Source organism: Aotus nancymaae, unplaced genomic scaffold (genome assembly GCF_030222135.1).
Source record: "Aotus nancymaae isolate 86718 unplaced genomic scaffold, 86718_ANA_hifiasm-v0.15.2.pri h1tg000031l, whole genome shotgun sequence".
Taxonomy (NCBI): Eukaryota; Metazoa; Chordata; class Mammalia; order Primates; family Aotidae; genus Aotus; species Aotus nancymaae.
Genome location: NW_026988444.1, coordinates 183905 through 206742, shown reverse-complemented (window position 1 = coordinate 206742; position 22838 = coordinate 183905). Strand labels below are relative to the sequence as shown.

The 22838-nt window shown below is 44.2% G+C and overlaps 1 protein-coding gene across 1 annotated transcript; it reads right to left on the bottom strand.

The window, feature by feature from the left end:
- Nucleotides 1-17293: 17293 nt before the first annotated feature.
- On the bottom strand, nt 17294-18260 carry LOC135277379 (acidic leucine-rich nuclear phosphoprotein 32 family member B-like). Its single transcript, XM_064383375.1, has one exon. It carries the CDS (start codon nt 18258-18260, stop codon nt 17676-17678), a length of 585 nt encoding a protein of 194 aa, XP_064239445.1. The 3' UTR covers nt 17294-17675.
- Nucleotides 18261-22838: the final 4578 nt, after the last annotated feature.

Sequence of the window (22838 nt, the reverse complement as noted above, 5' to 3'; positions counted from 1 at the left end):
CTCCTGGATTCAAGTGATTCTCCTGCCTCAGCCTTCCCAGTAACTGGGACTACAGAAGCATGCCACCACGTCAGGTTAATTTTCTGTAGTTTTAGTAGAGGGAGTTTTCACTGTGTTAGCCAGGATGATCTCGATTTCCTAACCTGTGATCTGCCCGCCTCGGCCTCCCAGTGTGCTGCGCCAAGCCCTCTCTTGCTTTTTGAATGAGAGCACTTACAGTTTCATTTTGCACGTGGCTGCAAAAACTGTGCAGAGCCTCCTGCAGCGAGCTGTATCACTGTTCTGATACTCCTTTGAGGGTGTGGCCTCCTCTAATCCAATCAGCTTGTGGGCTGAGGATCACATGATATAAAATATGGTCACCCCTGCGTGAATCTGGGCAACTGCCCTGGGTGGGTGCTGTACAAGGGAAGGCAATTCTTCAAGCAATGATCTTTTGGCAGTCTCCCTCATCTCTCTTCACCCCTGGGTATTTTTTGCATTGCTGAGTTTTAAATGATGGGGTGTCATGTTTCCTCAGCCTATTAAACTTCATTGTGTCATTTTTTAACTGCTTCTGAGAAACTATTAAAATGGTGTTTCCTCCTCTTTTATGGGCTAAAACCACACTTTTCACATACTGGGCTTTGCACTCATTAGGAAGTAACCACTTAGTTTGAGTAAAGGCAAAAATGGAAACGGTTTGAAGGTATTTAAGCATTTCAAGTGAAGCTGAGCACAATGAATTATTTCAACAACAAAATTTCCATGTAGTCTCTTGGAAGGAAAACATATCTTAACGAAGTTTTAGGACTTCAAATCTTTTTTGTTTTGTTTTGTCTTTGCTTATTTGTTGTTTACATGTACACATCTGTGAAATAACATTTTTTTTTTTTTTTCAAAGACAGCAGGTTCTAACTTTAGTACTTCCTGAGCAAAAAGAATTAAGCTTGCAGAAAGCTTCTCTTTTGACTTTTTGATGTCGCTGCAGGCAATGCTGCCCTTGCTGGAAGGTCTCCACCAACCACAGTAGCCTGCATGTCTATGTCCCTTTGCTCCGGTTCCTAACTCCACCCACCTGCCCAACCACACCCTCACACTTCCCCTGCCCAACCAGAATTGCCATCAGGGGATATTGGTTCAATCCCAAATGCTGGTAGCAGAACTGAAAAGCCAAAGTTTGAAGGCAATGTCTCCTTCCATGAAGTCCCCTGGGAGCAAATTTTCTGGAGGACTCACCATCCCAGAAGTTACACAGCTCTGGGCAACCCCTGTTCTTTTAAGGGCACCAGTTTTCCCATCTCTACAAGGCCAGGAGGAGATTGGGTGACCTCTCTGGAACTTCAAAGTTTACTTTCCCTGCGTTTTCATGACTTCTTCTCAGCTCTTTGAACTGCATCCAAGTGCCTAGTTGATGATGCCATAATTGCTCACCGGGGACAAGTGTAGAGCTCTATTTCATATTGTAAAATTCATCGCACCTGGTTGCCACAGATTAGCTCTACTAAGACATGTGTGCATTACATCAGCCATGATTCATTCCTGTGATCTAGTTTAGGCCAAAATCTGATAACACAGACCAATTATTTAAACTGTTAGAAGATGCTTAACTGGCAAAAACAAATCTTTAGTTTTCCTTCCAATCCTAGTCTAAACCTCACACACACACACACACACACACACACACACACACACATATTCCAAATACTCTACTTTTAAACAACAAAACTCGGGAGAATAGGTTCTAAAATGTATTTCCCAGACCTAGCTTGGATGGACTTCAGGGTCATTAACAAGCTATGCCAAGCAGCATATGAAATCGGTGAGATAAGCTTTGATGCATATTAGCTGTAGGACCTTAAGCAAATGACTCATACTCTCTGAGCTGAGTTTTCTTATCTGTGAAATAGGGATAGCAAGACCTGTCCCTAAGGACTGTTGGGATTAAATTAAATAATAAAAGCTCCTTAGTCAGTACTCAATATTGGTTCAGTACATATCGTTTTTTTTTTTCCTTTCCAACCACGGAAAATACCGATGTGTTGGGCAAAGCAGGTTTCTCTTGGCCATGCCAGTTGACCTCTCACTGTGAAGCAGCCAAGGCTTGATTGGGATTGGCTCTTCTGGGTCTTTAGGGACGTGTCTTGATCGACGTCAACCAATCACAGTTATCCTGTGTTAGCAGTTATCAACAAACTGCTAGCCAAAGCGCAGCCTGGCCGCGGGGATTGAGTTAGGGGTGACCCAGGCAGTGCAAAGCTCAACCATTTATTTTTCTCCATTTGGACCTGAGCAAAGAAGCTGTGGCTCTGGTTACTGTGAAGGCCCGCTGGAGCACAAAATCAGGGACAGAAAAGGGTGGAACAAAGAATCTCCAACAGACAGGAGGGGACTCTGAGCAAAGTCTCAACGAGACTCCTTTTATAGACTATCTGCCATCCTCAAATACACCACTTCTGCTCTGGGCACCCATAAGAACAGAATGTCACTCATCTCTGGGTTTTTGATCCAGAGCAGCAAGTAGGCAAGAATGGAGCTGAATCACATAGGACCCATTCTAGCACTTCCACCAGTTGAGCCCTTTTGAATGGATTTTAAGACCACATCCTTTACACTAGCTGCATGACCGGAGCTTTCACTGTTAGACACGACGCAATGGAATGTGGCTGATATGGGTTAGCTCTGTGTCCTCACCGAAATCTCATCTTGAATTGTAACCCCCACGTATTGAGGGAGGGACCTGTAATCTCCACGAGTGGAGAGAGGGAAGTGATTGGATTATAGGGGTGGTTTCCCCAAGCTGTTCTCCTGATAGTGAAGGAATTCGCATGAGATCTGATGGTTTTATAAATGATAGTTTTTCCCACTCTCTCTCTCTTCACCCTTTTCCTGTCTCCTCCCTCTCTCTCTCTCTCTCACCTGCTGCCATGTAAGATGTACCTGTTTCCCCTTCTGCCATCATTGTAAGTTTCCTAAGGCCTCTTCAGCAGAACTGACTGAAGAGGTCGAGGCAACTAAACCTCTTTTCTTTATAAATTATGCAGTCTTGGCAGTTCTTTATAGCAGTGTGAGAACAGAGTAATACAATGGCTATATCTATTTTTACCTGATGGAATGAATCACAGGCAGAGCATTAAAACTTTGCAATCTTTCCAGACCACGAGAGTGGGTATAACACTTTCAAGACTGTGCCCTTTAACCCAGTAAACTAACTTTTAGAAACATCTCCTGAGACATAGCCCTAAGAAAGAAGAGGTCTGTCTTTGTGGAAATGTTATTATAGCATTATCTATTTACGTATTTTGATTAAAATTAGAAAAGCATTACCCTTAGATGTAAAAACTGACAGTAGTAAAAGGATGGAAAGTGAAATATATTAGCTCATGCCTTTCACATGACTGCTCCATGGCCTAACGTCCCAGAGGGAACCACTGTTAACAGTGTTATTTTAAAAAATTCTTACATAAATGAATATATTGGAGACATTTATGTAAAACTTTTAATTTGTGTTTCAAAAATATTTAAGGGAGGCTGGGTGCAGTGGCTCATGCCTGTAATCTCAGCACTTTGGGAGGCCAAGGTGGGCAGATCACTTGAGGTCAGGAGTTTGAGACAGCCTGGTCAACATAGTGAAATCCTCAGCCTCACTTGAGTGGCTGAGGCATGAGAATTGCTTGAACCCAGGAAGCAGAGCTTGTAGTGAGCCAAGATCATGCCACTCTTACTCCAGCCTGGATGATACAATGAGACTCTACCTCAAAAAAGTTTTCTTTTAAGGGGATGTCAAAATGATAAGGAATCCACCAAATTATACTGCAAGCAAAACAAAATAAAACCAACCAACCAATTAGCCCTAAAGCAACCTAAGTGCCATCAGTCTGGAAGAGGTTGATGAATTTGGTGTCATCTAATGGGATGCTATACATTTGTGACAAGGAATGAAGAAGGCCTACATGTATCTTAATAAAAATGTGTCTAAGATGCACCCTATATGCCATTAAGTGAAAAAAACAAGTTACAAAATGTGTACAGTATCATTCTATTGCAGTATAATGGTATGGTTTGTACTATTCTATAATTTTCCTAAATCCATGTATTTTTTGATAAATGGAGATATTTTGGAAATTATGTACTAATTTTAATTGCTGATGTCAGAAGAAACATGGAAAAAAGTTCTCTGGACTGAGCAATTCTCCGTGTTGCCACAGCTGCTGACTCAGCAATATGGTTTGGCTGTGTCCCCACCCAAATCTCATCTTGAACTGTAATCCCCACGTGTAGGGGGAGGGGCTCAGTGGGAGGTAGCTGGATTATGGGATCCGATTTTCCCCTTGCTGTTCTCGTGATAGTGAATGAGTTCTCACGAGATCTAATAGTTTAAAACTGTGGCACTTCCCCCTGCGTGCTCTCTCTCTTCTGCCACCAAGTAAGACAGGCCTTGCTTCCCCTTTGCCTTCTGCCATGAATGTAAGTTTCCTTCCCCTTCCACCATCATTGTAAGTTTCCTCTCCAGCTATGTGGACCTGTGAGTCAACTAAACCTCTTTATAAATTACCCAGTCTCAGGTAGTTCTTTATAGCAGTATGAGAAGAGACTCATACATACAATCAGTTTCCCTCCTTAGTCTCAGCAGGATGCTGCATACCTTACCTGGCTATCGAAATCTCTGTAAGTGTCTTTAATTTTTATTGAGTCTAAAAGATGCTAGAAGGGATCCAAATAATATGTATCAGGATCCATCTTGATTCCTGATAATAAACAATCAGTGACCAGTGCTTACGAGAATTAATAAAGAGAGAATTATTGCCAGTATTGCTTGGCAAAGCAATATTGTAGAGAAAATCACTAGTCGATTGTATTAAAATAAAAGTCAAGGGTGTGAAAAAGATGAGGAAGTGAAAATAACGAAAGGAAAAAGGACCCATAGTTTAAAGATGTGGCAAGTACATGTGAGAAAGTACAGAACACGTGGGAAAGAAGCATTAATACATAGAAACTTTCTTGAGCTAAAGAAAGAGTTGGGCTTCAGGTTGAAAAGGTTTATTGAAGCAAATTCCAATTAGTTAGAAGAGTGCAACACTGAGACTTAACTTTCATGCTGCTGGTAAAGACATACCTGAGACTGGGTAATTTATAAAGAAAAAAAGGTTTGATGGACTCACAGTTCCACATGGCTGGGGATGCCTCACAATCGTGAAGGAAGGTGAAGAAGGTGAAAGGCACATCTTACATGGCAACAGGCAAGAGAGAGAATGAGAACCAAGTGAAAAGGGAAACCCCTTATAAAACCATCAGATCTTGTGGAACTTATTCACTGACATGAGAACAGTATGGGAGAAACCGCACCTACGATTCAAATATCTCTCACCAGGTTCCTGCCACAACATGTGGGAATTATGGGAGCTACAATTCAAGATGAGATTTGGGTGGGGACACAGCCAAACCGTGTCGTCAATGAAACAAAGGACTTCAAAAGAAACTAGAGCAAATGCCTTTTGATGAAAAAGGAAGAGATGTTACAGATTTTCTACCATGTGTTCCTTAAAACATGCAGAAAGATATCGCACCTGTGAAAGGCAAGCAGGCAGAGAAACAACAGCGAGATCAGGCAAGAATGTGAGAAGATGAAAAAAGCACAATAGCAGAATTTAAAATCCCAGATGGAAGCAGCAATGACAGATTCGAGGCTGCAGAAAACTGGATCAGTGAAGCAGATGATGCATGTGAGAAACTCTGGTGCCTAAAAATAAAAGTCAAGGGTATGAAAAAGATGAGGAAGTGAAAATAATGGGAGGAAAAAAGACCCACGGTCTAAGGAAATGGCATGTACATGTGAGAAAGTACAGAACACATGGAAAAGAAGCATTGAACAAATAGAAACTTCCTTGAGGTAAATAAAGAGTTGAACTTCAGGTTGAAAAGGTTCACTAAAACAGAGTCCAATTAGTTAGAATAGTGTGATACCGAGAACTTAGCTTCATGACATTTGCATGTTTTAGGCACAAAGAAGGGACCTAGAGCAAACAGGAGCAGTAAGTAAACAAGAGCAACAACCGCAGTGAAAACAAAAAGTCAGGTAACCCCAAGCAGCCAGTCAGACTTGGCTGCAGACTTCCACAGAATCAAAATCCAGCAGGCAGTGGAGTCATGTCTTCAGAATTCCGAGAGTGGGGATTTTTCAAAAATGCTGAACAAAACCGACTACATAATATGCAGATCCTAGGCAGAGGCTCGGCGGGCAGATCACCTGAGGTCAGGAATTCAAGACCAGTCTGGCCAATATGGGAAAACCCCATCTCTACTAAAAATACAAAATTTATCTGGGCATGGTGGCACGTGCCTGTAGTCCTAGCTACTCAGGAGGCTGAGGCAGGAGAATCGCTTGAATCCAGGAGATGGAGGTTGCAGTAAGCCCAAGATTGCACCATTGTATTTGGGCCTGGGTGACAGAGTGAGACTTGGTCTCAAAAAAAAAATAAATAAATAAAAAGAAAGAAAGAAAGAAAGAAAGAAAAAGAAACCGTCTAGAGAATTTAAAAGTCAAAACACCTGGACAAGAAAGTTAAGAGAGCAGCTGACTATTAGAAGTATAGAAGAAAAAGTCTCATTATTTCTTCATGTGTGCAAATTCCAAAGCACCTCTTACCAATAAAAATACTAGTCAAAAAAAAAAAAAAAGATAAACATCAGAAAAGAGGACAGTGTAGCAAAATGGAGAAAATAATGTTTCAGTGTCAGACAGCAGAGACAGAGAAGGCAATAATCATCCTTTGAAGCAACTCAGAGAAGTTCTCTTATTTTCTAGACATCCCAGAAACATGCTTGCCTGTATGATGTAAGCAATGTCAGATATTGATGAGGCGAATTTTTGCATCCTGTCTAGAAATCGTCTGATGAAGCACTCTAAGGCATCTCCTCCTGTCAAAAGTTCTGGGACACCTAGGCGTGGCAGGGGCAGCGTCCGCACTTTTGCTTGGATGGATGCTCGGACCTCATGATTCGGCAGATGCAGTGCTTAATTGGGAAGCCACTGTCTTGTTGGAGAGCAGTGAAAGAAACCTGTTTGGCTTACCCAGCTAGTGATTCTGTTCCATCATGGGGCAAGCTGAACATTTATGCTCAGCCTGCAGCGAGCATGTGATGGATGAGAAGGGTGTTTGCAGAGTCCACCCTTGCCCTCCCACAAGCCTGCTTTGTGCATCTCCTTCCCCAACTCCAGAGCTGCAGCCTGCACCTGAAAAGCTGTTTTGCTCAATGTTATCCTTACATTCATCATGTTTTCCAACCTCTCACCTCCATTCGTTTTGTTTCTACATCTAGAATCCACTTCATCCTCTCAATTTTATGCACTCATTTTCTTTTTCTTGTTTTAAAAAAAATTTTTAGGGATGGGGTCTTACACTGTCACCCAGGTTGCAATCCAATGGTGTGATCATGGCTTGCTGCAGCCTCTCAATTTAATGCACTAATTTTTTAGTTTTTAGGGATGGGGGTCTCACTCTGTCACCCAGACTAGAATGCAGTGGTGTGATCAAAGCTTGCTGCAGCATCTCAATTTGATGCACCAATTTATGTTTATATTTTTAATTTTAAAGGATAAGGTCTCGCTCTGTCCCCCAGGCTGGAGTGCTTGCTGCAGCCTCAAACTCCTGGGTTCAAGTGAGCTTTTTGCCTCATAGCTGGAACAAGAGGCACACATCAACACATGCAACTAACTTTTAAATTTTGTGTAAAGAAGAGATCTGGTTATGTTGCCCAAGCTGGTCTCCAATTTCTGGCTTTAATCAGTCCTCCCACTTTGGCCTCCCAAAGTGCTGGGATTATAGGCATGAGTCACTGCATTTGGCCTAATGCACCAAAATTCTCTCCAAGCTTGAAATAGCAGCTGTGCTTTGTAACCACGTTGGGCAGGGCCAGCCCTGGAAGCATCCCCTTCCCTGCCAGCCACCTCTTTAACCTCCAGTTATGGAAAAAAGTCGGTGCGGGGACATCTTTTCCAAAGGAACAATCCTCAATTTTCAGTTTCAGACTCGTACTTGTTTTTGGTTACAGGAAATTTCTACGTCTTTGCTAATTTCCCATCTGTTTGTCAACTGGTGCATTTTTCACTAGCTCAGGGCCTTTCCACACAGGTCCTGAGGACTCTGGTCAGGCCCTGCCTCCTTGGAGACACTCAGTGAAGAGGGCCAGGTTTGATATCAGAGGCCTTGGTCCTGCTTAGGTTCTGAGATGACACTGGCTGTGCTGGGGGATGGGGGTGGGAAAAGCAGCTCCCAGCCTTGTACCCTTGCCCACCCTTCCTTCTTAGTCCCACAGCTGGGTACCTGCTTGATATGGTTTAGCTGTGTCCCCACCCAAATCTCATCTTGCATTCCTATGTGTTGTAGGAGGGACCCAGTTGGAGGTAATTGAATCATGGGGGTGGGTCTTTTCCACGTTGTTCTTGTGATAGTGAGTAAGTCTCATGACAGCTGGCAGTTTTAAAAATGGGAGTTTCCCTGCACAAGCTCCCTCTTTGCCTGCCGCCATCCATGTAAGATGTGAGTGGCTCCTCCTTGCCTTCCACCATGATTGTGAGACTTCTCCAGACATGGGCAGCTGTAAATCCATTAAACCTCATTCTTTTGTAAATTTCTCAGTCTCAGGTACATCTTTATCGGGAGTGTGAAAAGGGACTAACACACTTTTATTCCCACAGGGCTTGTCCAGGCCGCCTCTCTCCTAAGCTTGTACTCTGACTTTCTGAATACCATTGTTTTGTCCCTGAATCTTGGCCTCTGCTCTGACCCTAAGCCCTCTTTTCTGGACTCCTCCAGAAAGACCTTCTGCCATCTTCTGTCCATGGATCCACTGTGACCTTAACACACCTTAGGACACCACTCAAGCTGGCTTTCCAAGTGTTCAAGTCTCTTACTCCAGTTTGGACTGGACATGCTCTGTGTATTTTCCTGCCTTGCTGTATTCTGAAGTCCTAGTGCCATCTGGCCACACCCCTTCAGGAGCTCTCTGTGTCTTACCAATGACACTGAGGCACAACCAGATGCCCTTTGAGAACCAAGGTTGAGTCATTCTGAAGACAGTTCATTGTCACCTCTTTCATGGATGTTTCTCTTTCTCTGGACTTGCTTAATTCTCCAATTGTTAGGCCACCTGGTAGAATTTTCAGCAGGAAGTTGGGCTGCTGCTCAAGGTGACGGGTCCCCAGGGACTTTTCTTTATCTCTCACACGGGGCACCCCTTGCAGGGAGCCAAAGGTGGGTTCAAATCTTGCCTCTGCTAGCAGGAATGACCTTGGGCAGGTACAGAATCTCTCTGAGCCTCAGTTACTCCTCTGTAATAGGAAAGTAATAACACCAACTTCTGGGTTATTGTGAGAATTAAATGGGATCGAACATGTAAGAACACACGAGAGACTCAGTAAATGTCGCTTCTCTTTCCTTCTCTGCCATGTCCCAGGGGACTGCATCTGGCTACTCAGACAGGGACACAGAGATATCAGCCTCGATTTTTAAAACACAGAGTGACTTTGATGTGAAGGCATTTTATATTTGTGAAATATTGTTATTTATAAAGCAGAAATAATTACCTTAGTGAGTTTGGCAAATATTTTTGCATTTTCTGAGATACACATTCATGCTGCTGTGAGTAGTTCAAGTAAAAAGTTACATAGTTGAGAATTTTATGTAATCAGATTCAGGAAGAAAGCAAGCTTCTCTCTGGCCTTTTATGCCATTTTAAATGGGACGTTGTGAGGTTTATCTAGACAACTGATTGTGAAATACCTTGAAGTGCAGAAAGATACAGAAATTGGTTACATTTAGTGAGAGGACACATGGATGGTCATGAAGGCTTAGAGACCACAGGGAAGACAGTGTTTTTGAAATATCCTAGGGGTGAAATCTGTGACCATCTAAACATGAAACGAAGAGGGCAAGTGAAGATGGATGTGTCTCTGGGCTCTCAGCAGAATCTATCTAGACTCCAGCCCACAGTTCTTCACATCCTACAATTAGAAAACAACTTGCAAACTGCAGAAATCATATTCTTGGAGTGAAATCAGGCCCTTGGATACTGACAACGTTTATGGAGATGCTACCGCCCTTGGATTAAAAGCTTCGAAGAGGTTTAAACACCAATTAGTCTTCCCTGCCCCCAGCTCTGAAGCTTTGCTCTGATTATATTCTGTAAGTTGAAAAAAAATTTTTTAAAGAAGTCTAGCTAAAACTTGCAAAGGCAAAGGGACATAAAATGGGGCAAATACATCCCTGCAGATCTGAAACAGCCTGAAAAGGGCAGCCGTGTTCAGCGAGGCTCTAATCCCTGATTCATGCAACTCGAAGACAGAAGCGAGTCACAGAGCATTACGCACAGACACATTTTGGGGTAGAGGAAACGGAGTGTTGTCTGCATGGTCAAAGGTCAGTGGGAAAGCCATTAGAACTGCAGGTAGTCTTTTGTTGTTCTGGGCGTATTCTTTAAAAGATGATGAAATGTAGAGCAGGAGTCAATATGAAAAGACAGTACCTGAGTCTGCTCTTCAGATAATAGTTCTGAGAAGGTCAAAACACCACCTTTGTGCATGAAAACCGGAGGACACTGAGACCTTTCTTTGGTGAACAATTTAGACTAAGCTTTTTTTTTTCCCTCTTTTGAGATGGAGTCTCGCTCTGTTGCCCAAGCTGGAGTGCAGTGGTGCAATTTCCGCTCACTGCGACCTCTGCCTCTTGGGTTCAAGCGATTCTCCTGTCTCAGCCTCCTGAGTAGCCGGGATTACAGGCATGTGCCACCACGCCCAGCTTATATTTGTAATTTTAGTAGAGATGGTGTTTCACCAGGTTGGTCAGGCTGGTCTCAAACTCCTATCCTCATGATCCACCCACCTCGGCTTCCCAAAGTGTTGGGATTACAGGCATGAGCTACTGCGCCCAGCCCTAGCCTAATTTTTTCTTTTTTTTTTTTTTTTGAGATGAAGTCTTGCTCTGTTGCCAGGCTGGAGTGCAATGGCGCAAACTTGGCTCACTGCAACCTCTGCCTTCTGGGTTCAAGCAATTCTCCTGCCTCAGCCTCCCAAGTAGCTGGGATCACAGGCATGTGCCACCATGCCCAGCTAATTTTTGTATTTTTAATAGAGACGGGGGTTTCACCATGTTGGCCACGATGGTCTCGATCTCTTGACCTTGTGATCCACCCACCCTGGCCTCCCAAGGTGCTGGGATTACAGGCGTGAGCCATCACACTTGGCCTTAGCCTAAGCTTTTTTTAATGAACCAAAAGAGGAATGGCATGAAAGCCTGGGATTGTTATGGCTTAGAATCTCTGAATGGGATACACTAAGCCGTGGGAAGTGCTAGTCAGGATCTATGGGGTATTCAACCCAGAGCAGCGAAGTCCCCAAACCAGCCTCCTCCCATAAAGACTTATTCATCAGAGATCATGAAAAGTGTCAAGTGAGATCAGAATTTCATAGAAACCTGAATGATTTTGTGAAGTTGTTGTTTTGACTTCACTTCTGTAAAATGTCCAGTTTTTCTCCTCTCTACCAAATCTCCACCCAAGTGGATGTTATAGGACAAGTCCTGTGTTTACTAGAATACAGGATAGATATGTTGATTTGAACCGATCAACAGTACATCAGTAGCATGTGGACAGGGAGACCTTTGTTTGTTGGTACTGAGAAATAGTAAAAAAGTAAGAGGTCACCAAAAAGATGTTTGATCCTTCAAATTTCACCAGTTAAGTCAGGAGTGCAGGCAGATATTGAGTAGCTACGCAGAGATTAAATTAAGAGAACGTGAGTGCTGTATATCTGGTACATCTGAAGATCCTGAGGATGGAGGCAAGCCACAAGGGACCAACTGCAATGTGACCTGGGGTCTGGGCTACGCAGGAAGGTGTATGACCACAGGCTTCTGTTTACAGAGTAAACAGAAGTACCAGATATACAGCACTCACGTTCTCTGCGTAGCTACTCAATATCTGCCTGCACTCCTGACTTAACTGGTGAAATTTGAAGGATCAAACATCTTTTTGGTGACCTCTTACTTTTTTCTGTTACAGAGTCGGTGAGAAAGTTTCCATTAGCTGGACGTGTCTCTCTGTGGAATGAAAGCCCAGGGGACGGCTGGTCTCTCAGCTCAGGTGTGTCTGTTTAAATCTTTCCCACTCTCTCAGGTGATCCCCTGAGATACACAAACACATAATGTGCTGCAGATGTTTTAAGGGACTCACGTGTGTCCTGAAGTGATTCCAAGACATTGTGCAAGGATGTCTAATCATAGTAATGATAATATCATTTCCACTTTACCAATGGAACAAAAGGATTTTGGCCATGTCTACATGCAAAGAATGAACTGACACAACCTGTGAAATAGATGAAAACCATTACTTTAGTATATACAATGCAAGCTGGACTGACTTTTCTTTGGTGTTTGATTGACTTGGCTTTGGAGATGAAAATCTAAGAATGGAGGGAGGAGTAACTGCTGTTACTGCTTTGATACCTTTGGGAAGAGCGGTTATGTCTTGAATGGGGAGATACTAAAACTTCAGTCTATTCTTCTAAAAATACACTAACACAAAAACAACTTTTTCTAAAAGAGCAGATGAATTCCAGATTAGGAAAAGAATCAAGTGCAATACATTTAAAGAAACTACAGCGAGTGTAACATTTGAAATGCTTCATCACATTTATCAAGGTAATTGTTAATCATTTATTTTTACAAAAGGGAGGTGTTTGGTGGATGGACGGCTTAAATAGTTCGCAGGGCTTGTGAGCCAATTAAGGTCTGTTCAATATGTCTACAGAAAAGAGAGCTCAACTTGTATCTCCTGAAAGTAATTCGTATCATAATTGGAAAGATACAATGTATTACAACCAAGCCAGTTCTTATAAATATCCTGAGGTTTATATTGATTATGAATACTGCCACAGGTGGGATGGGTACAAGTCCCAGTCTGTCTTGGCAGGTCTGGCTTATGCCTATTGTCCTAGCATAATTAAGAGTGTCCCATTTCACTCTAGAATTTGTCCTAAGTGGATGATAAATGATTTGGTTCTTTTATTAATGAAGTAAGAGGGAAGGATTATTACTAACTGGGTAGACTAGATTTGTGTAATAAAAGGGAATGATTTGGTGATGGTCTTATTTTCTAAACATGTTCTTGCTGATAATTTCTTAGGGGCCCAATACAGAATAGTAAATTTCAAGGACTGCCACCTTTACTGCGTTTTTGACCCAATTATGATGCAATTATATTTCTTATTTCATGTCCTTCATACTCTAAGCATAGCACAATTAAGAAGGTTTTGAGAAAAGGCATATTTTATATGACATCAGAGTCAGTCTATTTTTGGTAAAGCTTTTTTTTTTGATGGAGTCTCACTCTGTTGCCAGGTTGAAGCGCAGTGGTGCGATCTTGGCTCACTGCAACCTCCACCTCCCGGGTTCAAGAGAGTCTGCTGCTCAGCCTTCAGTGTAGCTGGGACTACAGGTGCATGCCACTACAGCCAGTTAATTTTTGTATTTTCAGTAGAGACAAGTTTTCACCATGTTGGCCAGGAAAGTCTCGACCTCTTGACCTCGTGATCCACCCACCTTGGCCTCCCAAAGTTCTAGGATTACAGGCATGAGCCACTGCACCTGGCCTGGTAAGCTTTTTCTACTAAAAAAAACCCACATAATTCTCCTGGTCCCTAAAATGTTTGAACAATGAAAACAAAGTAACACAGTTTATTTAGTTACAGACTTAGCTTCAAGACAGACAGTCAAAGACAGACACACACACACACACACACACACACACACACACACACACACACACGAGTTTTATAAGAGGAAAATCAAGAATAACAATAAGAAGTCCAAGTACCCTGTGACATGTCAGAGGGCCACATGTGGACCTTTCGCCACTGGACAGTCCAGGCTGAGTGCAGTCTTCTACCCATTCTTGAAACCAAATACCAGTGACACTCATTATCTGCAGATTCTGTATTTGCACATTTATCTGCTCACTAAAATTTATTCATAACCCCAGAATCAATACTTGCAGCATTGTTGCAGTTATTCATGGATGTGCGTGGAGTGGTGGAAGGTTTGAGTCTCTCGATGTGCGTGTTCCCCGCTGAGGTCACACAAGACGCTTTGCCTTCTTGTTACAGCTCTCAACCCTGCAGTCAACTGTCCTTTTCGCTGTCTACCTAGTGCCATGTGTTTTGTGCTTTTTGCTGTTGATTTCACTGTTTAAAGTGACCCCCAAACATAGGGCTGAAGTGCAGTCCAGTGTTCCTAAGTGCAAGAAGGCTGTGATGTGCCTTGCACAGGAAATACGTGTATCAGACATGCTTTGTTCAGGCAGGCGTTCTAGTGCTGTTAGCCCTGAGTTCCAGGTTAGGAGTCAACAACATGATACGCTGGGAAAAGAGAAGAGGAAATTTGTCAATCTGTAAGGGAGGCCATCCTGGAAAGTACTTAAAGTAAACCTTTAGTGTGTGATGGAGCTTTGTAAAGGATGGGGAATGGCTAAATCTGTAGGTTTTTGAGATCATGACCTATAGAAAAAAGAGCAGTGACAGCATTTTTTTTTTTTTTTTTTTTTTGTGAGGCTGAAAGCCAAAGAAATTCATGGTCACATGACCCAGGGTCAAGAAAATGTTAAACTCTTCATAACTATTTTTAAGAAATAGATATTCAATAAGGTATCTTTAAAACCAAAAGCCAAAGTCAAGTATTGATCACTCAACAGAAATGTTGTGAGCTGAAGCTCATGGGAACCAAATCTTGAATTTCTTTAGGAGCAGTGGCTCCATTTGAGCTAATCCGGTGCTCATGGCAGTTTTGTAGAACATGGCTGCTGCAAACGAGAATCGCCTGGACAGCACATCAGTGATGCTGCCATGCACCCTCCAGGCCAGTTCACCTCTAGCTGAGTTCCACTGAGCAATGTCCATGGGCACACGAGGTGCAGAGAACTCCTCTGACCTGATTGAGCCTTGCCTAAATTCCTGACTCACAGAATCTATGAGATATAATAAAATAGTTGCTATTGAATCCATTATGCTTTGAGATGGCTTGAGATGTAGCAATAGGTAATCAGAATGTGGTACCAGAAATGGTAGCTTTGAATAGATATTCTCTCTTTTGTTTTGAGCCATAATAATGCAAAGTAGGTTACTTTGAACACTTTACAGAGGAGGAAGGAGATTCAGAGAGTTCAGAAGTGGTGACGTGTGGGTTCAAACCCAGCAGTGAGGAATTGGCGAGCTCCGCCAGCTCCTGCCTTCCTCACTGTAGCACAGTTCCCTCTGGCATCATTAAAGACAGCTGTCTCATGGGATAATGAGTGGGCCTCTTTTGACCTTCAATGTCAGTCAAACTGTGTGGCTGTGATTATGAAGAATACTTCAGAGTTCATCCATTCCCAGAGATCCTTTAATGGGGATTTCCAGTAGCACCTGCAGTCACATGGTGATACGGATTGGCTGTGTCCTCACCCAAATCTCATCTTGAATTGTAGTTCCTGTAATCCCCATACGTTGTGGGAAGGACCTGGTGCCAGGTAATTGAATCATGGGGGCATTTACCCCCATGCTGCTCGTTCTTGCAACAGCGAGTGAGTTCTCACAAGATCTGATGGTTTCATAATGGGCTTTTCCTTCTCCTTGCTGCTGGCAATGTGAGGAAAGACATGTTTGCTTCCTCTTCCACCATGACTGTAAGTTTCCTGAGGCCTCCCCAGCCATGTCGAGCTGTGAGTCAGTTAAACCTCTTTCCTTTGTAAAGTACCCAATCTTGAGTATGTCTTTGTTAGCAGCGTGAGAACAGTGAACACGCACAGGGACTACACAGACTGCCGAGGATGGTATGTGGTGCAGAGATTAAGCAGAAAAGATCTGGAAATTAGGGTCAGGAATTGTTTAGGCTTTGAAGGGCAAGGATAGCTTGAGGAAGAGCTCCTGGGGCCTGTGGGAACAACTGTCATGAGGAAAGACTCAGAGAAAATGAGAACTGGGCATTGTCATACAACCTGGCCAGTCCTTGCCCATGGAGGGGATTCCTGTGTCACCTCCATGTCAGGGAAGAGACTGGCCACTCAGTTGTCTCCTGAGAACAAGGCTGAGTTGTCCCAAGTGGCATAAAAGGGGAGTGTCTGCTCCTGGAGGGGCTTCAGTATTGGGTTCCCAGATGTCCGTAGGGGACATTCTTGGATGTGTGGTCCAATGCATCCTGGAGTTGCAGCGGGGATGCTGCCAAGTGCCTGTGGTTCGAGTGGAAAGTGGCAGGGTGGGTTTGGGTGAATAGTCTGTTATTTAGATTCTAGGCAAACAAAGGCAAAAGGAAGGTTGGCAGAATGTGGCAGATGACGGCTTTCTCCCGAGGTTGGCAGGCTAGGTGGGCAAAGTTGGACAGTAGTCTTTACTGGCACTTGCGGGTCTTATGGGACAACGCAAGACAGGACATGTCTTCCAGCTTCCTGTTGTCAGTGTGGCTCAGTGTGTCTGGCTTCTGAAGACAGCCACTCAGTTACATGTGGGCATGGGGCTGCTTGCTCTCACGTCACCCATTCCCACACACGCCAGGAGAGGAGTACTGTGGTCAGCAGAATGATAGCCCACCAAAGATGTCCGTGTCCTAATTCCTGGAACTTGTGAATATGTTACTATACATGGCAAAGGGGAATTAAGGTTGCAGATTGAATTAAGGTTGCTAATCAATGACCTTAAAATAGCGAGATCATCCTAGATTCTCTGCATGGGCCCAATATGATCGCAAGATTCCTTACACATGGAAACAGCACAAAGAAGTCAGAGGGATGCCGCATGGGAGGACTCAGCCGGCCAGGGCTGGCTCTGATGATGGGGAAGGGGCCATGAGCCAAGGAGTGTGGTGGCCTCCGGAGGGAATGTGACCCTGCTGAAACCTCGATCGGAGCCTAGTAAGATCCGTATCAGATCTCTGACCTCCAGCACAAGGAGATAAGAAATTTGAGTTGTTTTAAGTTGCTACATTCGTTCGCGGTCATTTGTTACAGCAGCAATAGGAAACGGATACAGGTGTAATTACCCACACTTTAGAGATGCGGAACAAAGACCTACAGGCACCAAGTAAGCTGTCCAAATCAGCAACATTCGCAAGCAAAAATGACAGAGTTGCCATTTGGTCCCAGGCCCTGCAACTCTAGAATCTACGCTGCTGGACCCCCTGGGGCTGACCGTTTGTCAGGCACTAGCGTTATTTTCTTACTCAAATTAGGTTCCGCAAAAGTTAGAAACGCCAGTAGAAACGTTTTTTTTTTTTTTTTTTTTTTTTTTTTCCCAAAATGTTAAGATTTTATTTACAAAGCTTTTTTGTTGTACAGAAAGTAAAAATGCTGTTACAATCTCGGTGTAACTGGTAGCCACAGACGGTTGACTCACCAATCACAGCTATCCACGCTACAGCAAGAGTCTTACACAAAAACCTAACAATGCTTACAATTTTGTTGGGGTGAAGTCCACAAGCTTGGTGGTAGATTACCAAGAGGGACTACATGGAAGGAAGGTGGAATGTCACAGGAACTATTCTTTGGCTCTTTGGGTAGGTGGGTGTCCTGGGGTTTGTATCACAGCTACCTTTTTTTTTTTTTTTCCAACAGCTACCAAATCCATGAGCAGTCCAAACAATACTGAACAGTTCTGTTTCTGCAGGTCATCTGGGGTCTTAATCATCTTCTCCTTCATCATCTGTTTCTCTCTTCCTCTTTTCACCTTTCCCACCTTCTTCCTCTTCTTCATCCTCATCCTCATCTTCATCTTCTTCATCAAGTCCAAATTCTTCTTCCTCCTCACTGACTTCATCATCGTCATCATCCCCTTCTACATCTTCGTCTTCATCATCATCTTCATCAAACTCCTCTTCTTCACCATCCTCATCCTCCTCATCTTCCTCTTCTTCTCCTTCTTCATCCTCCTCCTCTTCATCCACACCATCCACCTCGGCATCTGAGTCAGGTGCTTCCTGGTCCTCTCGGTCGTAGCCATCCAAGTAGGTAAGCTGGGGCAGGAGCTTGAAGACACTCTCTCGGTAGTCATTCAGGTTAGTAACCTCACAGTTAAAGAGGTCCAGGCTTTTCAGACATTCTAACTTTTTCAAAGGTTCCAAGGTGCTGATATCTTTCAGTTTATTTCCACTTAAGTTTAGATGTGTGAGATTTGGAAGTTTTTCCAAAGGAAAAACAGCTAGAGGATGACTCCAGTGGCTTTGGATGTGTCCTGACTGGGACACTGCATCATTGTCACTAGACATAGTCAGGAATAACTCAATATAAATGCAAAACTTGAGTTTTCTGGGGAAGGATAAAATAATAATAGAATTAAATTCACCATTTTATGAAACTGCAAAGGCTGCATCTCAGTTCAACCTGGCTCCCCGTCCTGGGGAAGTGTCGAGGCAGAGCTCAAACTTCAGAATATTCAGAAACTGCTGAGCCAATGGCCATGAATATTTATGAGGTGTCAGAGCTCGCTGGGTGCTGTCAGGTTGGCTGGAGGAGCATGATGTGCCGGGTTTGGGTTGCTCGGCCTTCTGTCCCTGCATAATGAACTGAAGGGTGCCCTGACTTTAGCTTCTCCATCCATCCATATGCTAATCTAGCATTAATCCTTTCCCAGGGGGCTTCATCTCATATCACTGAGTTTTTTTCCCAATGCCACCATGAGAAAGGTCGCATGGACATCTCTGTCAGCTTCCTTTTTAACAAAATGACCATATTTGTATTTTCAGCTGTCTTCTTTATAGCCCAAGGGGTTGCCTAAAGCATTCTCAGGGTTGGCCATGAGCCATGGGGCTGGGCTGGGCTGGACGGGACGCAGACCCCTCACTGCATCTCCTCTTCCATCAGAGGAACTCCACGTCTATCTGTTTTGCATTTTGAGCTTCCCCACAAGGTTTTATTTCAAGAAGACCATCTACTGCTACAAAAAGCTTGAGAACTATTAATAAAAGAAAAAAAACCTATGGTGGTGAAACTCTTTGTGAAATTTATCAGACAATATTGCCGTACACCAGGCACTTTTCTGTCACCAGAGCGGAGCACTGAATAAAACAGACAAAGATTGCTGCTTTCAAGGAGCTTACAATTTTAGTAAAGTAAAACATGATACCCTAAAAAATAATCATAGGGGGACATGTGGAGGCTCCTGTCTTCTGGCTTTCTTGGGCCCCCTAGACTGGACATCAGCTTGGTGTCACTTTCACGCTTGGAGCATGTGTTTTCTTACCCCTTCCTGTTATTTGATGATCTTAAGCTGCCTCTTCCCCAGGAGTCCTGGGAGTCCTGGGAGTCCTGGGAGCTGTCCCTTGTGGACTATGGCCCTCCTTTCCCAGGCACCCAGCTGCTTTCTGACTCCTGTGGGCCCTTTCCAGGCTGGGGGAGGGGGAGTCCCGTATGGGAGGATGGCTGAAGGCTGCTCTGGGGAGAAGTGGGGATGAAGCCCCTCTTTCCTTCTGGCACCCCCAGGGTCTGACTGACTTGTGATGAGCACACCGCTTTCCATCTTGGCTCCAAGTCCTTTCTCCCAGGATTTCAGCCAGATTCCATGGGCTGGATCAGGGTCATGTGGGCTGGACTCAGAGTCGGTCATCCTCCGATGACTAAGGCTTTGTTCCGGCCTGACCTTGCCTGCCTGGCTCTCTTCCCTTGGGAAAATTCTCTTCCAAGAGGCTTGTCTGTCAATCCCTCCTCAGAATGGGCTTCTGCTGGGCATTCTCAGTAGTTTGACAAGCCCTGTCTTGCCCCCATATCACGGGACGGCTTTTCCTCATGATGTGACCCCTCCCTACGCAAGTCTTCTGCCCTTAATCTAAGCGGGAGTTTCCTCCCCAAGGAGGCCATGGAGGGGAGCAGCGGCCCTCTCTTCACTTCACCTCTATGTCCCCAAACGATATTGTCGCTTTTAAGACAGTCGCCACTGAGAACCCTGGGCAAGGCCAAGAGGCTTAAGAAATCTTAGAGAGAGCATCCTTAAACCTGCAGACTATGGGAGTCATAAAGCCTTTCCTTTGGTTCGCAGATGGAACTGAAAGAATTTCTGCACAGTAAACAGATTCACCCCAACTGTCCAGCAAGGTCTCAGCAAGGTCTTACCGAATTCTAATACACAGTGTAACAGTCAAAAATAATTCCACTTTTGCCTGGGCCTCTTGAAGGACAGTAAAGATGATCTAATTTTAACCCCTGGCAGCTTCCTCAAACCCTCTGCACTCACCCTCCGGTTTTCTCAGCCTGCACCTTCCCCTCCCCTGATGGTCCGCCAGCCTTAGCCTGGGTCTGCAGCTAGCATTCCTCACGCTCCTCCCCTGTTGGATTGGAGGATGGAAGGTTGGAAATGCTCACATTAATACACTATGTTCTGGCATATTGCTTTCTTATTTTTATTTATTGTTTTTTTGAGGGTCTGGCTCTGTTGCCCAGGCTGGAGTGCAGTGGTGTGATCTCGGCTCTGCAACTCTGGCTCAAGCGATCCTCTCACCTCAGCCTCCTGAGTAGCTGGGACCACAGGCATGTGCCAGCATGCTCAGCTAACTTTTGTATTTTTTTAGAGACAAGATTTCGCCATGTTGCTGAGACTGGTCTTGAACTCCTGGATTCAAGTGATCCACCTATCTTGGCCTCCCAAAGTGCTGGGATTATAGCTATGGGCCACTGTGCCCTGGCTCCTTTTAAAAATTCTTGGTGGAGCCAGTTCAAACTCCCAATGTCCCTCAATCTGGTTTCTCCCTCCTGGGAAGTCACTTTCCTCTGCCGCTGCAGCTCCAGAGGCCTGAGAACAAATGCCAAGGTCAAGGGTGGCAGAGCTGCCGTCTTGTGGCCCAGACTGACCTGCCGGCCCTCCTGTGGCCCTTGCCTTTCCTTCTTACGGATAGAGGCTTGCGGGGGAGGTGGACTGGCAGGAACAAACTGGACGTTGTTGGCACTTGTACCTGGTTTGGTCCATGTGATATCTTAAACAATTGTATTACGTTCAATGCAGTACATTTTACATAAAAATCCAGGTTTCTGGCATGTCTTGAGAAGCTGGACCATTTGGTGACTCCGTGTCCCCAGGGAGCAGTCAGCTGAGACGATTCCCTTAGACCCGGTTCGTTTCATCAGTTCACACAGTCCTGCTTGGCCCACACGCTCCTTTTCCTGTCCAGCCCCTGCAGGCATTTGAGTTTTCAAGCTGCCTTTGTTGTAATGGCTTTGGAATAGCTTGTGTTATTTATAGCGCTCCCATTTATTTCCTGTAGGCCACACACATTTTGACCCAAGTAAGAACCATGCACCCAGATATTAAGAGGGGCAGGGAGGGGGGTGAAGATCTCCAGTTGCCTACCCTCACCTTCTAATTCTCTATTGCTGGTTCAAGTCAGGGAGAGAGTCTTCCAACAGTGTCCCTTCCTCAAAATGCAGGTGACTGGGGAAGAAGATGACTATGTGTCCCCACTTGGACCAGGTCCTGGCTGCCCCGGACACCACTTCTGTTGCTTGGGTTGTGTCGTGGGTTCATGCGGGGTCTTGAACACCATCAGACAATGGTGACCCCACCGCCCCCAAACGCCGTGCGTCCTTCTTGGAGTGCTTTGCTCAGTCTCCCTCCACATGAGCCAGGCAGCTCTCCACAGTCCCCTGCCCCAGCACTGGCACGCAAGAAGCAAGAACAAGGCCTTCACAGCGTTATTTCCTTCTAATATTTAAGTGAAAGTAGGTACATAATTCCTTTTGGCACAATTGTTTCTTCTTTAGGGAGACACATATTGTACAGTGGAATTGAAAACATTTGGTGGTTAGGTTGTGCTGAACAGTATTAAATTCTTCCACATTTTAAAAGAAGACATATTCCTTATCTAAACCATGAATACTTCAATAGAATGTTTTAAAGCTTTTTGTTTTAAAATAACTATGGATTCATAGAAATTGCAAGAACAATGCAGAACAGGTTTGTGTGTGCTTCACCCAGTCTTCCCCAATACTAACATCTTATAGATTTATAATATGCTATGGAAACTCATGTTAAAACCTAATCCTCCTTGTAAAAGTATTAAGGGGTGGAAAATCTGACTATGGTATTTGAGAAGTGGGACCTTTGGGAAGTATTTAGGATTAGATGACGTCATGAGGATGGAGCATTTGTGGCTGTTTTATAAGAAAGAGAGACTTATGCCAGCATGATCAGTCCCTTCACCGTGTGATGCCCTGCACCACCTCGGGACTCTGCAGAGAGTCCCAAACAGCAAGAAGGTCCTCACCAGATGCAGCCCCTTGACTTTGCAATTCCTAGTCTCCAGAACTCTAAGGAATCAATTTCTTTTCTTTATAAATTACTCAGTCTCAGGTATAGCAACAGAAAATGCACTAAGACAGTATAATATCAAAACCAGGAAACTGACCTAGGTACAATCCACAGATTTTATTCAGATTTTATGAACTTGTGTGTGTGTGTGTGTGTGTGTGTGTGTGTTTCTAAACAATTTTGTCACATGTGTAGATTTCCATAACCACCACCTCAATCAAAATACAGAACTGCTCCATCCCTCCCAATATCCCTCATGCTGTCCTCTTACTGTCACATCTGTTCTTTGCCAACCCCATGCAACCACTAGTCTGTAAATAAAATTATATCATGTTACCCTTTTAGAGATTGGCTTTTCTTGGCCAGGTGTGGTGGCTCATGCCTGCAATCCCAGCACTTTGGGAGGCTGAGGTGGGTGGATCACCTGAGGTCAGGAGTTCGAGACCATCCTGCCAACATAGTGAAACCCCGTCTCTACTAAAAATACAAAAATTAGCCAGGCAATTTTTTAAAATTGCTGATTAATATTCCTTGGTGTGGACATACCGTT

Excerpts from the sequence above, each read along its gene's own strand:
- LOC135277379 (XM_064383375.1), bottom strand. The coding sequence starts at position 18,260 with ATGTCTAGTGACAATGATGCAGTGTCCCAGTCAGGACACATCCAAAGC.